Source organism: Macaca fascicularis, chromosome 11 (genome assembly GCF_037993035.2).
Source record: "Macaca fascicularis isolate 582-1 chromosome 11, T2T-MFA8v1.1".
Taxonomy (NCBI): Eukaryota; Metazoa; Chordata; class Mammalia; order Primates; family Cercopithecidae; genus Macaca; species Macaca fascicularis.
Window position 1 is genome coordinate 7,030,727 of NC_088385.1, and position 14,874 is coordinate 7,045,600.

Sequence of the window (14,874 nt, forward strand, 5' to 3'; positions counted from 1 at the left end):
TGGGCAGGGGTGGGGGGAAGGTGACTCTCATGCTGGGATTCCAGGCACTGAGATGAGCACCCTGAGGCATGTCTGGGTATGGAAGACCTCCTCACTGCTTCTCCATGATACCCCCTGCCCTAAGACTGAGAAACCACTAGGTTCCAACCTCCTCCCTTCCCACATACCTCGCACTCCACCACTCCCTTTACCGCCACAGAAGAGAAAGATGCACACTCCCAAGGAAGAAAAATGGCACAAGAGGCAGAATCAGCATGAGACAGTAGAAAAGGCCATTGGGGGGGCAGGCATGGTGGCTCACACCTATAATCCCAGCACTTTGGGAGGCCAAGGCAGGCGATCACGAGGTCAGGAGATCGACAGCATCCTGGCTAACACGGTGAAACCCGGTCTCTACTAAAAATACAAAAAATTAGCCGGGCGTGGTCGTGGGCACCTGTAGTCCCAGCTACTCGGGAGGCTGAGGCAGGAGAATGGTGTGAACCCGGAAGGCAGAGCTTGCAGTCAGCTGAGATCTCACCACTGTACTCCAGCCTGGGTGACAGAGTGAGACTCCGTCTCACGGAGGGAAAAAAAAAAAGGCCATCGGGATTTCCACTTCCAGCTTTTTAAAAAAAACTAAATAATCTGAAAACCCTCTCATTACAACATACCTTTACACTGCTGTGCTAAATACAACAAATATTTTTTAAATGCACAGTTGATCTGGGAGGAAAGTAAGGAATATCTTCAAGGGTCAATGAGGAAGAGGAGCCTAAATAAGCATGAGGCAAGGTAGGCCCATGGGTGGCCTAGCGTAGGCCAGTGTGGGAACCCTCCAGACTGGAGGCTGCACATTGCAAGAACGGGCAGTTCAGCTCCGGGCCTGACCCAGAGGGAGAGCTAGAACGGAGATCCCTGCATAAAGCTGAAACTTGGAAGGGAAACATCTTCCAAACGGTGGACCAGGAAAAAAATCCATTCCCCAACATAGCAGATAAGGAAGTTTGCCTGTCTCCACCTGTTTCAGTTGGGGAGGGGAAATTAAGTCTTTAGAATTTTTTTTTTTTTGAGATGGAGTCTTGCACTGTCCACCAGGCTGGAGTGCAGTGGCGCAATCATGGCTCACTGCAACCTCCACCTCCTAGCTTCAAGCTATTCTCCTGCCTCAGCCTCCCAAGTAGCTAGGATTACAGGCACCCACCACCACACCCAGCTAATTTTTTGTATTTTTAGTAGAGAAAGGGTTCCACTATGTTGGTCAGGCTGGTCTCAAACTCCTGATCTCATCATCCGCCTGCCTCAGCCTCCCAAAGTGCTGCGATTACAGGCATGAGCCACCGCGCCCGGCCTAGAATTTTCATCCTTTACACTCATGCAAATAAAGCTCTCTTCAGGATGAACTCAAAATCACAAATTTTTCAACACTTGAGAAAACAATCTACCATGAGCAAGAATTAGATCCCTAAGAATTTCAGATAATAAAATCAGAGAAAGATAAAAAGAAAAACCTAAGTGTTTAAAATTATAATAGAGGCTAGGCATGGTGGTTCATGTCTAATTCCGGCACTTTGGGAGGCTGAGATGGGATAATCGCTTGAGACCAGGAGTTCAAGACCAGCCTGGGCAACACAGGAAGACCCTGTCTTTACAAAGAATAAACTTTTTTTTAAGGCAGGGTACAGTGGCTCACAGCAGGCGGATCATGAGGTCAATAGATCAAGACCATCCTGGCCAACATGGTGAAACCCCATCTCTACTAAAAACAAAAATTAGCTGGGCATGGTGGCGGGCACCTGTAGTCCCAGCTACTCCGGAGGCTAAGGCAGGAGAATCTCTTGAACTCGGGAGACAGAGGTTGCAGTGAGCCAAGATCGCACCACTGCACTCCAGCCTGGTGACCAAGCCACTCTGTCAAAAAAAGAAAAAAAAAAAAAGAACAGAAGGAAAACTTGAAAAAGAACTTTAAGCCCAGACGTGGAGGCTCACACCTATAATCCCAACACTTTGGGAGGCGGAGGCAAGAGGATTGTCTGTGCTCAGGAATTTGACACTAGCCTACGCAACACAGTGAGACCCCCCATCTCTACAAAAAATAAAAATAAAAAATTAGCTGGGCCTGGTGGTACATGCCTGGGGTCCCAGCTACTCAGGAGGCTGAGGTAGGAGGGAGGACCCCTTGAGCCCGGGAGGTCGAGGCTGCAGTGAGCCATAATCACACATTCCAGCCTAGCCAATAGAGTGAGATCCTGTCCCAAAAAAAAAAAAAAAAAAAAAAAAGTTTATATAGTAAGTTAACTGAAAACTCAAATACACCGGATATTTTTGGAGAAAAAAAAAAAAAGCTGGGAAGTGGTTCTAAAGGAATTATTGAAATATGGAAACAAAAAAATGGAGGAGCAGCCAGGCACGGTGGCTCATGCCTGTAATCCCAGCACTTTGGGAAGCTGAGGCCAGCAGATTACTTGAGGTCAGGAGTTGAGACCAGCCTGGCCAACATGTAGAAATCCCATCTCTACTAAAAATACAACTATTAGCCTGGTGTGGTAGTACATGCCTGTAATTCCAGCTATTCAAGAGGCTGAGGCAGGAGAATTGCCTGAACCCAGGAGGCAGAGGTTGCAGTGAGCCAAGAACACACCACTGCGTTCCAGCCTGGGTAACAGTGAGACTCCATCTCCAAAAATAAAAAATAAAAAAAAAAAAAAAGAGGAGGAATTAAGAAACATGACAGAATTGGAAGATAAAAAGAAGTGCTGAGAGAAAAAGTGCCTTCGTGGATAATTCTATATGCAGCATCTTAGTTTGAAGTCCCAGAAGCAGACCCTGAGTATTTTCGTGTAGATAATTGAATTGGGAGGGCAGGAAGCATCAGCAGGGAAGTGGGAATGTGACATGGGGCAGGAAAAGCAGCCAATAAAAGATGTTTATTACGCCAGTCACCAAGTGGACAAGGAAGCTTCCTTGTGGAGGAAAGTCTGGGAAAATGTAAGGTCCACGCCTCCGAATCTTCTCAGTCTTGGGTCAGGGAACGGGAGTTTCTACACTTATTCCTTCCTGTCAAGTTATTGCCAGGGCTGCTTCAGGAGGCATTCAGCCCTCAACACTTCTGGCCCTCAGGCACAAAGGGGCAGACACTGGTAGTCTAGAAGAAACTGGAAGAGTTGGGGTCAGAGGGCCGTGGGAGGGGGACTGTAACATCTGGTCTACCTATGAATTATTGTTCAGAGTTGAGGGAACAGACTTTTTTTTCCAGAAAAAGAGTGGGTTTAACATTAACAGTCCTTTCTGAAAAAACTACTAAAGAAAGTACTGCAGGGAGAAACATTTTTTTGTTGTTTTTGAGACAGGGTCTCTGTCACCCAGGGTGGAGTGCAGCGACAGTCACATCTCACTGCAGCCTCAACCTGGGCTCAAGCGATCCTCCCACCTCAGCCTCCCTAGTAGCTGGGACTATGGGCATGCACCACCATACCTGGCTAATTTTTGTATTTTTTGGTAGAGACAGGGTTCTGCCATGTTACCAAGGCTGGTCTCGAACTCCTAGAGCTCCTGGGCTCAAACAATCTTTCTGCCTCGGCCTCTCAGGATTATAGGTGTGAGGCACCTCACTCTGCCAGGAAGAAAATTCAGCCTAGAAACAAGATGCCAAAAGAAAAGGTAAATAAAATAGTAAATATGGGGGTAAATATGAGCAGGCAGTGATTATATAAAACAATAACAACGGTAATAATAAGTTGAAGAGTTTTTAAAAATTAGATACAACCAAAATACCAGATAGCAACAACATGTAAGACAGGAGTAAAAGCGTATTAAGGTCCTTGTATTGCTCAGAAGGAAGAAAGAGGTCGTGATCACTTTAGACTTTGTGAAGTCTACACTGCATAGTAAAATTTTACAGGAAGCTACTAAAAAATAGAATTGAATATGTCTTCCAAACCTATCAGAAAAAAACCAACAAATTTTTAAAAACTAGATTGATCTAGGAGAAAAATGGAGAAAGCAAGACAAATGGTATAAAATACAACAGCACAAAAAATTCAAACAGATCAATAATAATAAAAAGAGACATTATCAAATTGGATTTGTTAAAAAGGCACGCAATCCAGCAATGTTCAAGAGACAGACCTAAAATATAAAGACACAAAAGACCATAAGGTAAGGAAACGTAAGTGATGACCAAGGAAAAGCGTTTTATAGCACTATCACACACAATGGACCTTAAGATCAAAGTCATCATTAGCACCAAATAGAAAAAGGTGATATAAAGATCAATGCACCAGGAAAACAATGTATAGATTTTTGTATACTTAATGATATAAGCTTAAAATTTATTTTTGAAAAATTATAAAGCAGGAAAGCTTTCAGTTTTGTAAAAGTCAACACCACCCATTTATGGAAAACAAGTAAACAAAACACTTAAGTAATCTATAAAAGGGAAGGTCCTTGGCCTGAGACACAGAGCATATTTCATCCTTAAGGTAAAACGGAAGCCATTTTCCCTTCAAAACCCAGAACAAGGCTAGGCATGGTGGCTCATGCCTATAATCCCAGAACTCTGGGAGGCTGAGGCCTGTGGATCATGAGGTCAAGAGATTTAGACCATCCTGGCCAACATGGTGAAACCCCATCTCTATTAAAAGTACAAAAATTGGCCGGGCGCGGTGGCTCAAGCCTGTAATCCCAGCACTTTGGGAGGCCGAGGCGGGCGGATCACAAGGTCAGGAGATCGAGACCACAGTGAAACCCCGTCTCTACTAAAAATACAAAAAATTAGCCGGGTGCGGTGGCGGGCGCCTGTAGTCCCAGCTACTCAGGAGGCTGAGGCAGGAGAATGGCGGGAACCCGGGAGGTGGAGCTTGCAGTGAGCCGAGATCGCGCCACTGCACTCCAGCCTGGGCAACAGCGTGAGACTCCGTCTCAAAAAAAAAAAAAAAAAAAAAAAAGTACAAAAATTAGCTGGGCATGGCGGCGCACGCCTGTAGTCCCAGCTTCCAGGGAGGCTGACGAAGAAAAGTTACTTGAACATGCAAGCATTTTTTTTTTTTTTTTGAGACAGTCTCGCTGTGTCACCAGGCTGGAGTACAATGGTGTTAGCCAGAATGGTGTCTTTTCATTGGGTTTTCTTTTATGTCTTGTGACAAGATTTGATTTTCACCACGGTTTCACCGTGTTAGCCAGGATGGTCTCCATCTCCTGACCTCGTGACCTGCCCGCCTCAGCCTCCCAGTGTTGAGATTACAGGCGTGAGCCACCACGCCCGACCGACAAGCATGTTCAATGTCATCACTGCCAGTCAATATTGGATCAGATGCCCCGGCCAGCACAGTAAGAGAAGAGGTGGAAATATGAGGCATGTAGCTTAGGAAAAAGCAAAATAGTTATTTGAAGATATGAATGTCTACACAGAAAAATTAGAAAAATCAGAGTTCAGAAGTTTGCTACAAGATTCCTTTTTAAAATTTATTATGTTCCTGGCCGGATGTGGTGGCTCACGCCTGTAATCCCAACACTTTGGGAGGCCGAGGCAGGCGGATCACCCGAGGTCAGGAGTTTGAGATCAACCTGGCCAACATGGCGAAACCCCGTCTCTACTAAAAATACAAAAATCAGCCAGGCATGGTGGCAAGCACCTATAATCCCAGCTACTTGGGAGGCTGAGGTGATAGAATCGCTTGAACCTGGAAGGTGGTGGTTACAGTGAGCCGAGATCGCGCCACTGCACTCCAGCCTGGGTGACAGAGCAAGACTCCGTCCCCCCAAAAAAATTATGTTTATATAATTATAAAATATAATCTTTGAAGTGACCCTATTAGTAAAGTAGCAATTACTGCAGATACCTAAGAATAGGCTGGGCGTGGTGGCTCACACTTATAATCCCAGCACTTTGGGAGGCCAAGGTAGTTGGATCACTTGAGTTCGGGAGTTTGGGACCAGCCTGGCCAACACGGTGAAACCCTGTCTCTACTGAAAATACAAAAAATTAGCCAGATGTGGTGGCGCATGGCTGTAATCCCATCTACTGGGGAGGCTGAGGCAGGAGAATCGTTTGAACCAGAGCAGCAGAGGTTGCAGTGAGCCGAGATCATGCCTGGGCAACAGAGCAAGACTCAAAAAAAAAAAAAAAAAAAAACTGTCCAATAACATTATGGAGAAAATCATAAATCTTGTCTCAAGACATAAAAGAAAACCCAATGAAGAGATACCATTCTAACATGGTGAAACCCCTCCCTACTAAAAATACAAAAAAAAAAAAAATTAGCCAGGTGTGGTGGTGTCTGTAGTCCCAGCTATTCGGGAGGCTGAGGCAGAAGAATGGCATGAACCCGGGAGGCGGAGCTTGCAGCGAGCCCAGATCACATCACTGTACTCCAGCCTGGGCGACAGAGCGAGACTTCATCTCCAAAAAAAAAAAAAAAAAAAGACAAATAGAAAAAGAAACAGGCAAACCACCCAGGGGCAATAGTGTGATATGGAAAGTCAATCCACAGAAAAGGAGGAAACGCAGTTGGCCAGAAAACATACCAAAACCATGTTGGGTGTGCTGACTCAAACCTGTAATCCCAGCACTTTGGAAGGCTGAAGCGGTGGGATCACCCGAGGTCAGGAGTTCGAGACCAGCCTGACCAACACGGTGAAACCCCTACTAAACATATAAAAATTAACCAGGAGTAGTGGCACACCTGTGGTCCCAGCTACTCGGGAGACTGAGGCAGGAGAACCACTTGAACCCAGGAGGTGGAGGTTGCAGTGAGTCAACATTGTACCATTGCACTCCAGCCTGGGAACAAGAGCAAAACTCCATCTCACAAAAAAAAAAAAAAAACACCACCAAAACCCATTCAACTCCACTGGTCATCAGGGAAATCTAAATAAAACCACAAGTAGTTATCCACTTTTCAGAATGGCAAGGATGAGGGGCTCCTGAAATTCCTACATGTTGCTGAGAACAAGAGGTAAAGCACTTTGGAAAAATTGTGGAAATATCTATAAAATTTAAAGCTGCTCCTCCCCATAGCCCTGCAACTGCACTCCTAGGCACATCCCCTAGAGAAACTTTCATGCATGTGCACCAACCAGTATGCACAGGATGTTTACTGTAGCAGTGTCTGCAAAGATGTGTAAACAACCAGGCTAAATATACTTCAACAGAAGAATTAATGAATAAATTGTGGTACGTTCATCCGGTGAAATAACAAATAGCAATTAAAAATAAACCTAGTATACATGTATCAACATGGAAAAACCCCCAAAATAATGGTGAGCAAAAAACAAAAGCAAGCATCAGGGGATATGTACCATTTATGGAAAAGTAAAGACCACGTAAAATAAAACTATGTATTATTGCTTACAAAGATGTTTAATCGGCCAAGAATGGTGACTCACACCTGTAATCCCAGCACTTTCGGAGGCCAAGGCAAGAGGATTGCTTGAAGCCAACCTGGGTAACATATGGAGACTCCATCTTTATGAAAAAAAAACAAAAAACTAGCCGGGTGTGGTGGCGCACGTCTCTAGTCCCAGCTACTCCAGAGGCTAAGGTAAGAGGATCGCTTGAGCCTGGCAGTTCGAGGCTGCATTGAGCCGTAATCATGCCACTGCACAACAGTCTAGGCAACAGATTGAGACTGTCTCAAAAAATACGTTTTATAGTGAAAGAAACATGCACGTGGAGTGATAAACCTCTCATTTCAGGAGACTAGTTATCTCTGTTCAGGATACTAGTTATCTCAATTCAGGAGACTAGTTATCTCTGTTCAGGATACTAGTTATCTCTGGGGAAGAGAGAAAATGGAACCCAGAGAGTCGGACCCAGGGGGCCATACCTCTCTAAATATTTTAATTATTTCAAAAATATAAAGTAAATATGCAAAGTGTTAAGATGCAGCAAGCTGGCTAGAACATGGGTGTTTTTGTATTATTCTCTCTAGTTTTCTCTGCGGTTGAAAGTTTCACTTAAAAGATAAGCTCTGAAGCCAAATGATGTGGAAATGTTGGCTTTGCCTTACAAATAGGGTGACCAACATCCATGTACATAAATCTTCACACACACTGCCCATTTCCTTGAAACAAATTCCTAGAAGTAAAACAAATGGCCCAAAGGGTACAAAAATTGTTAAGCCTTTTATACACCCTCCCAAGAACTGTACCAATTTACCCTTCCATAGCATTATTATTTTTTATTACAGATTTGGTAATGTAAGTGGCAAAAACTATTATATTAATACTCATTCCTTACGTTACTGGAAGAACATTTTCTAACATTGCCCATGTGTATCTCTTTTGTGAATTTCTTTGTCTTTAGCTCATTTTTAACTAAGATGCTTATCTATATTGATCTATAAAAACTTAAAATGTTATTTTTCTCACATTAATATATGAATTTTTTTTCAGTTCCTCAGTTACATTTAATATTTATTGATGAGGGCTTTTTTGGTTCTTTCTGATGTACAGGCGTTTGGGGAATCATCTCTTGTTTTTTTTGAGATGGAGTCTTACTCTGTCACCAGGCTGGAGTGCAGTGGTGAGATCTCGCCTCACTGCAAGCTCGGCCTCCCAGGTTCACACCATTCTCCAGCCTCAGCCTCCCGAGTAGCTGGGACTACAGGCGCCTGTCACCATGCCTAATTTTTTGTTTTAGTAGAGACTGGGTTTCACCATGTTAGCCAGGATGGTCTCAATCTCATACATCGTGATCCACCCGCCTCGGCCGCCTAAGTGCTGGAATTATAGGCGTGAGCCACCTGTCCGGCCTCACTCTTTTTCTAGGGGATGAGGTAACGCAGGTGGCAAGGTAAAAGTGGAAAACAGTATACGAAAGATACACAGTGAAGTCAACTCTCCCTTCCTCCTGATGAATGACCAATCCTCCCAGTTTGCCCTGAACTGGGGAACTCACACTAACACTGGAACAGCTCTTGACACACTGCAACAGTTACCCTTCTAGCCACCTGGTTCCCTTCTCAGCAGCAATATTCTTACCAGTTTCTTAAATAGTCTTCAAAGATATTACACATTACAAGAGTTTTAAACATTTATTTTCAAATCAATTGTAGAGAATATGAATGTCAATCCACAAACTTGCATTTGCAAGAAATGTCTATCACTTTGCTTTTTTGGAAATGAAGTCTCGCTGTCACCCAGGCTGGAGAGCAATGGCACCATCTTGGCTCATTGTAACCTTCGCCTCAAGAGTTCAAGCGATTCTGTCTCAGCCTGAGTAGCTGAGATTACGGGCGCCCACCACCAAACTCAACTAAAATTCCATATTTTTAGTAGAGATGGGGTTTCACCACGTTAACCAGGCTGGTCTCAAACTCCTGACCTCAAGTGATCCACCTGCCTCAGCCTCCGAAAGTGCTGGGATTACAGGTGTAAGCCACCACGCCCGGCCCACTGTAGTTAAAAATCACTACACGTGTGAGCCACCACGCCCGGCCCACTTTAAAAATCACTACACGTGTGAGCCACCACGCCCGGCCCACTTTAAAAATCACTACACGTGAGCGCCACCATGCCCAGCCCACTTTAATTAAAAATCACTACACGTGAGAGCCACCATGCCCGGCCCACTTTAATTAAAAATCACTACACGTGTGAGCCACCACGCCCGGCCCACTTTAATCAAAAATCACTACAGGTGTGAGCCACCACGCCTGGCCCACTTTAAAAATCACTACACGTGTGAGCCACCACGCCCGGCCCACTTTAATTAAAAATCACTACACGTGTGAGCCACCACGCCCGGCCCACTTTAATTAAAAATCACTACACATGAGAGCCACTACGCCCGGCCCACTTTAATTAAAAATCACTACACGTGTGAGCCACCACGCCCGGCCCACTTTAAAAATCACTACACATGAGAGCCACTACGCCCGGCCCACTTTAATCAAAAATCACTACAGGTGTGAGCCACCACGCCTGGCCCACTTTAAAAATCACTACACGTGAGAGCCACCATGCCCGGCCCACTTTAATCAAAAATCACTACAGGTGTGAGCCACCACGCCTGGCCCACTTTAAAAATCACTACACGTGAGAGCCACCATGCCCAGCCCACTTTAATTAAAAATCACTACACGTGAGCGCCACCACGCCCGGCCCACTTTAATTAAAAGTCACTACACGAGAGCCACCATGCCCGGCCCACTTTAATTAAAAATCACTACACGTGTGAGCCCCACGCCCGGCCCACTTTAATCAAAAATCACTACAGGTGTGAGCCACCACGCCTGGCCCACTTTAAAAATCACTACACGTGTGAGCCACCACGCCCGGCCCACTTTAATTAAAAATCACTACACATGAGAGCCACCACGCCCGGCCCACTTTAATTAAGAATCACTACACGTGTGAGCCACCACGCCCGGCCCACTTTAATTAAAAATCACTACACATGAGAGCCACTACGCCCGGCCCACTTTAATTAAAAATCACTACACGTGTGAGCCACCACGCCCGGCCCACTTTAATTAAAAATCACTACACATGTGAGCCACTACGCCCGGCCCACTTTAATTAAAAATCACTACACGTGTGAGCCACCATGCCCGGCCCACTTTAATCAAAAATCACTACAGGTGTGAGCCACCACGCCTGGCCCACTTTAAAAATCACTACACGTGTGAGCCACCACGCCTAGCCCACTTTAAAAATTACCACCTTTTTTTTTTTTTTTTTTTTGAGATGGCCTCTCGCTCCATCCAGCCTGGAGTGCTATAGCACTATCTCTGCTCAGTGCAAATCACCTCCTGGGTTCAAGTGATTCTCCTGCCTCAGCCTCCCAGGTAGCTAGGATTACAGGCATGTGCCACCACACCCAGCTAATTTTTGTACTTTTTAATAAAGACTGGGTTTTAACCACGTTGACCAAGCTGGTCTTGAACTCCTGACCTCAAATGGTCCGCCCACCTCGGCCTCCCAAAGTGCTTGGATTACAGGCGTGAGCCACCGTGCCTGGCCTAAGGATCTAATGATCTTGGATGATCTTGCCATCTTTAACTACATATTCATAGTCAGGGTAACAAAAGAACCCAGGGGTTTAGCGGGTGCTCGGGAAACAGTCAAGGGCCTGAAATATTCACCCCATCCCACTTGCTGCTTCCTTCTTCCCAACCCCGTTGTGACTCCTCTACTCACCAGCAGCGCAGCGACTTTCCTCTGGCATGGCATGCAAGCTCTGCTTCAGCTCCATCATGAGCACCAAGGCACCAGAGGCCAGACAGGAGCAGCCCAGGTGCGGGGACACCACAGAAGGAAGGCCCCAGGGCAAGGAGGAGCCCCAGCAGCCTGTCTCCTTCCCTTTCAATGAGCCGTTTTTCTTCTCCAACCTCCCATCAATCAGCATGTCTCCAAAATTGGCGGGTTCTTGGTCTGCCCGACTTCAAAACTGAAGCTGCAGACCCTCGCGGTGTTACAGTTCTTAAAGGCAGTCCAGAGTTGGTTCCTTCAGGCGTTCAGATGGGTCTGGAGCTTATTCTGGTGGGTTCATGGTCTCGCCCACAGGAGTGAAGCTGCAGACTTTCACGGTAAGTTTCACAGCTTTCAAAATCAGCTATGTCTGGAGTTGTTTGTTCTTCCCTGTGGGTTCGTGGTCTCGCTGGTTTCAGGAGTAAAGCAGCAGACCTATACGCAGTAAGTGTTATAGCTCAAAAAGGCAGCGTAGATCCAAACAGTGAGCATCAGAGAAGAGGGAGAAGAAGAAGAGAAGAGGGAAAAAAAAAAAAAAAAAAAAAAAAAAAAAAAACCCCCAGAAAAGAGCAAAAATAACAAACCCTCCGCGTTGACAAAAAAGGACCAGAGCAGGTTACCTCAAGTTGCCGCCTGCAGCCTGCTTTTATTCCCTTATCTGGCTCCACCCACATCCTGCTGATTGGTCCGTTTCACAGAGAGCTGATTGGTCTACTTTACAGAGAGCTGATTGGCCCATTTTGACAGAGTGCTGATTGGTGCGTTTACAATCCCTGAGCTAGACACAGAGTGCTAATTGGTGCGTTTACAATCCTTTAGCTAGACACAGAGCGCTAGACCGAAAAGTTCTCCGGGTCCTCACTAGGTTAGCTAGATACAGAGTACTGATTGGTGTATTTACAAACACTGAGCTAGACACAGGGTGCTGATTACAATCCCTTAGCTAGACCTAAATGTTCTCCAAGTCCCCACTAGATTCAGAAGCCCAGCTGGCTTCACCTAGTGGATCCCGCCCTGGGGCTGCAGGTGGAGCTGCCAGCCAGTCCGGAGCAGCCCCTGCACTTCTCAGCCCTTGGGCGGTCGATGGGACCAGGCGCCACGGAGCAGGGGGCGGCGCCCATCGGAGGATACTGAGGCTCAGACAGGGTAAGGGCCTTGCCTAGGATCACACTGCTACCAAAGGCAGCCAGCATCTGAATCTACCTGATTGCAAAGTCTGTGTTTTCTCCACTATACCTGTAACTCTTCCTAAGCCTTTTCTTCTTTCCTTCCTCCCTTCACCACCCCGCCTTTTCTTGCCTTTAAATCACTTCTGGGTGTCTCTGTGGCCCTCTCATCTTTTCGTGCATTTTTCTTTTTTCTTTTTTTTTTTTTTTAATTTTTGAGATGAAGTCTTGCTCTGTCGCCCAGGCTAGAGTGAAGTGGCCCAATCTTGGCTCACTGCAAGCTCTACCTCCTGGGTTCACGCCATTCTCTCACCTCAGCCTCCCGAGTAGCTGGGACTACAGGCGCCTGCCACCACGCCCAGCTAATTTTTTGTTTTTGTATTTTTAGTAGAGATGAAGTTTCACCGTGTTAGCCAGGATGGTCTCGATCTTCTGACCTCATGATCTGCCCGCCTCGGCCTCCCAAAGTGCTGGGATTACGGGCGTGAGCCACCGCTCCCGGCCTTTTCATGCATTTTTCTGTTTGTCTTTCTCCTCCAGTCTGAGCTCTCCCTAGAACAAGACCTTGCCTTACTCATCTCTGTATCTTCCAAAGTGCTCTGTCTGGAGCATAGCACATGGTAAGTCCTCCATAAATGTTTGTTGAACTCCCGGCTAATAGAACAATGATGTGGGTTAATTAGCATATAATATTAAAATGTAGTTACAGAACTGAAACTGCTGATTTTAAAAAATTGCTGAGTACCCGAGGAAGTTGTTGCCTGCTCTCCATCATCAGCACAAAAGACAGCTCTCGTCACTGTGGTTGGGGAAATTGCAGTGAAAGTCACAGCATGGCTCTGCAAGGTGGCAGGGACACCAGACTGGGGTCCCATTGCCATGTAGTATTCTGCGCCCGTAACTCGTATGACACTCTGGCACTATTTCTAAATAGCACTCAAGTGTCTATTTTATCAGAGTGTAACACACTTGGCTGGAATGTTAAGATTACTTTCTCTGAATACAGGGGAACAGAGATGAATGCGGTTGGAATCCTGCCCCCAAGGACTCCTGATCTCCTAGGAAGAAAGCTGCATAAACCCACGGTGGCAGAGGAGTGCACGGCCGCTGCAGGGAGGCACCGAGGCCGCGGGCACAGGCTGCAGAGTGACCGACTCTCCAACCCCTTCCACCACTCTGCACACCGAGAATCGCAGTCATCGCAAGTACTATTTTCTCCGGAAAACTGGAAGTCAGAGGCCAAGCCATCAAATTTTACATTTGACAGTTTAAGCCTAGTAATTGTAATCAATATTTTATATATTATGCAACTGATTAATTAATAAATATGAAAATCATCTAAGGAAGTTTTTCTGACGGTATTTTCATGGAGTGTGCTAGTTTTCCTGAAATTATACAAATAAGGTTTTTTAATGACTAAAAGGTTACTATTTGAAATTAAAGCTGTACCCATTAGCCAACAGCCCTAAGCTCCGTGAGCGTATCTGAGCTACATTTTCATGCAGTCTGGGGGCCTGAGAGCACTGGCCTGATGCTCCCAAGTGCCCGGAGCACTTCAACTCTTCTGTGACCCATGGTGACTTCTTCCCTCCTCTTATGTCATGCCATTCATTTGGCAGGGACTCACAAGATATCTTTGGAAAATGTTTGTATTTTTTACAAATGTGGCATGTGTTACTGCCTTATCTTCCCATCAGATTACTAGTTCAATGAAAATAGGAATGGAATTTGGAAAGCACACTGCCTTCCCAGACCACACCCACCTCCAGGCCTGAGGCAGGACCCTTAGCAGAAGGAACCCTCCCAATCCGTTCACCTGGCTCCAAGCTGGAACCCCGCAGGTCCTCACTAAGCCACACCCCCCCGCCTTGCACTGGAGCTTCCTACAGCAGGAGGTGGTGTACCGGAGGGGGCATTCCCACTCCAGGGAGCACCCCAAGGGCAAAAAGGAGCCCTGGGCCCTTACACCACAGAGGTAGAACTCTATACCTAGAAGTCTCCCTGTAGCAGTCTATGAAATAAAAATAGAGGGTACATTGAGCAAGAGCTGTACACACAACGCTAGGGGGTCAGAGGAGAGAGAACTCAGTTCATCCAGGATGATCAACACTGAAGGCTTCAGGAAGGGGTTTGGCCTGAGTAGGGTGGGTAGAGTTTTTTTAATAATCTTAATTACTTTTTTATTATTATAAACGTGACGTGATCATTACAAAAAAACAGAAAATATGGACAAATAAAAATCACTCAAAAGCCCACTTTACAAAAAATAAAAAAAAAAACACCATCAATAGTCGAGGCCAGGTGCGGTGGCTCACGCCTGTAATCCGAGCACTTTGGGAGGCTGAGGCGGGTGGATCACCTTAGGTCAGGAGTTCGAGACCAGCCTGGCCAACATGATGAAACCCCATCTCTACTAAAAATACAAAAATTAGCTGGGCATGGTGGCACACGCCTGTAATCCTGGCTACTCAGGAGGCTGAGGCAGGAGAAATGCTTGAATCCAGGAGGCAGAGGTTGCAGTGAGCCGATATCGTGC

The 14,874-nt window shown here is 45.9% G+C and overlaps 1 protein-coding gene and 1 long non-coding RNA gene across 3 annotated transcripts in view; one reads left to right on the forward strand and one right to left on the reverse strand.

Annotated features, from left to right (window-relative positions):
- The window catches only part of VWF (von Willebrand factor), a 184,290-nt gene extending 172,496 nt beyond the window's left edge, over positions 1–11,794 (reverse strand). The window contains exons 1-2 of one of the 2 annotated variants that reach the window (XM_065523605.2): positions 11,122–11,794; positions 3,455–3,613 (exon numbers count right to left, since the gene is read on the reverse strand). Coding sequence is in view for 1 of the 2 variants with exons in the window: in XM_005569887.5 (XP_005569944.3) it covers positions 11,122–11,154 (33 nt within the window). In the remaining variant the exon portion in view is untranslated. The remainder of the gene's footprint in view (positions 1–3,454; positions 3,614–11,121) is intronic. The other variant, XM_005569887.5, reaches the window with a different exon arrangement.
- A 1,339-nt stretch (positions 11,795–13,133) lies between these two features.
- LOC141407969 (uncharacterized) lies at positions 13,134–13,677 on the forward strand. The gene is made up of 2 exons (XR_012419714.1): positions 13,134–13,242; positions 13,345–13,677. It is a non-coding gene; the product is annotated as an uncharacterized lncRNA (long non-coding RNA).
- Positions 13,678–14,874: the final 1,197 nt, after the last annotated feature.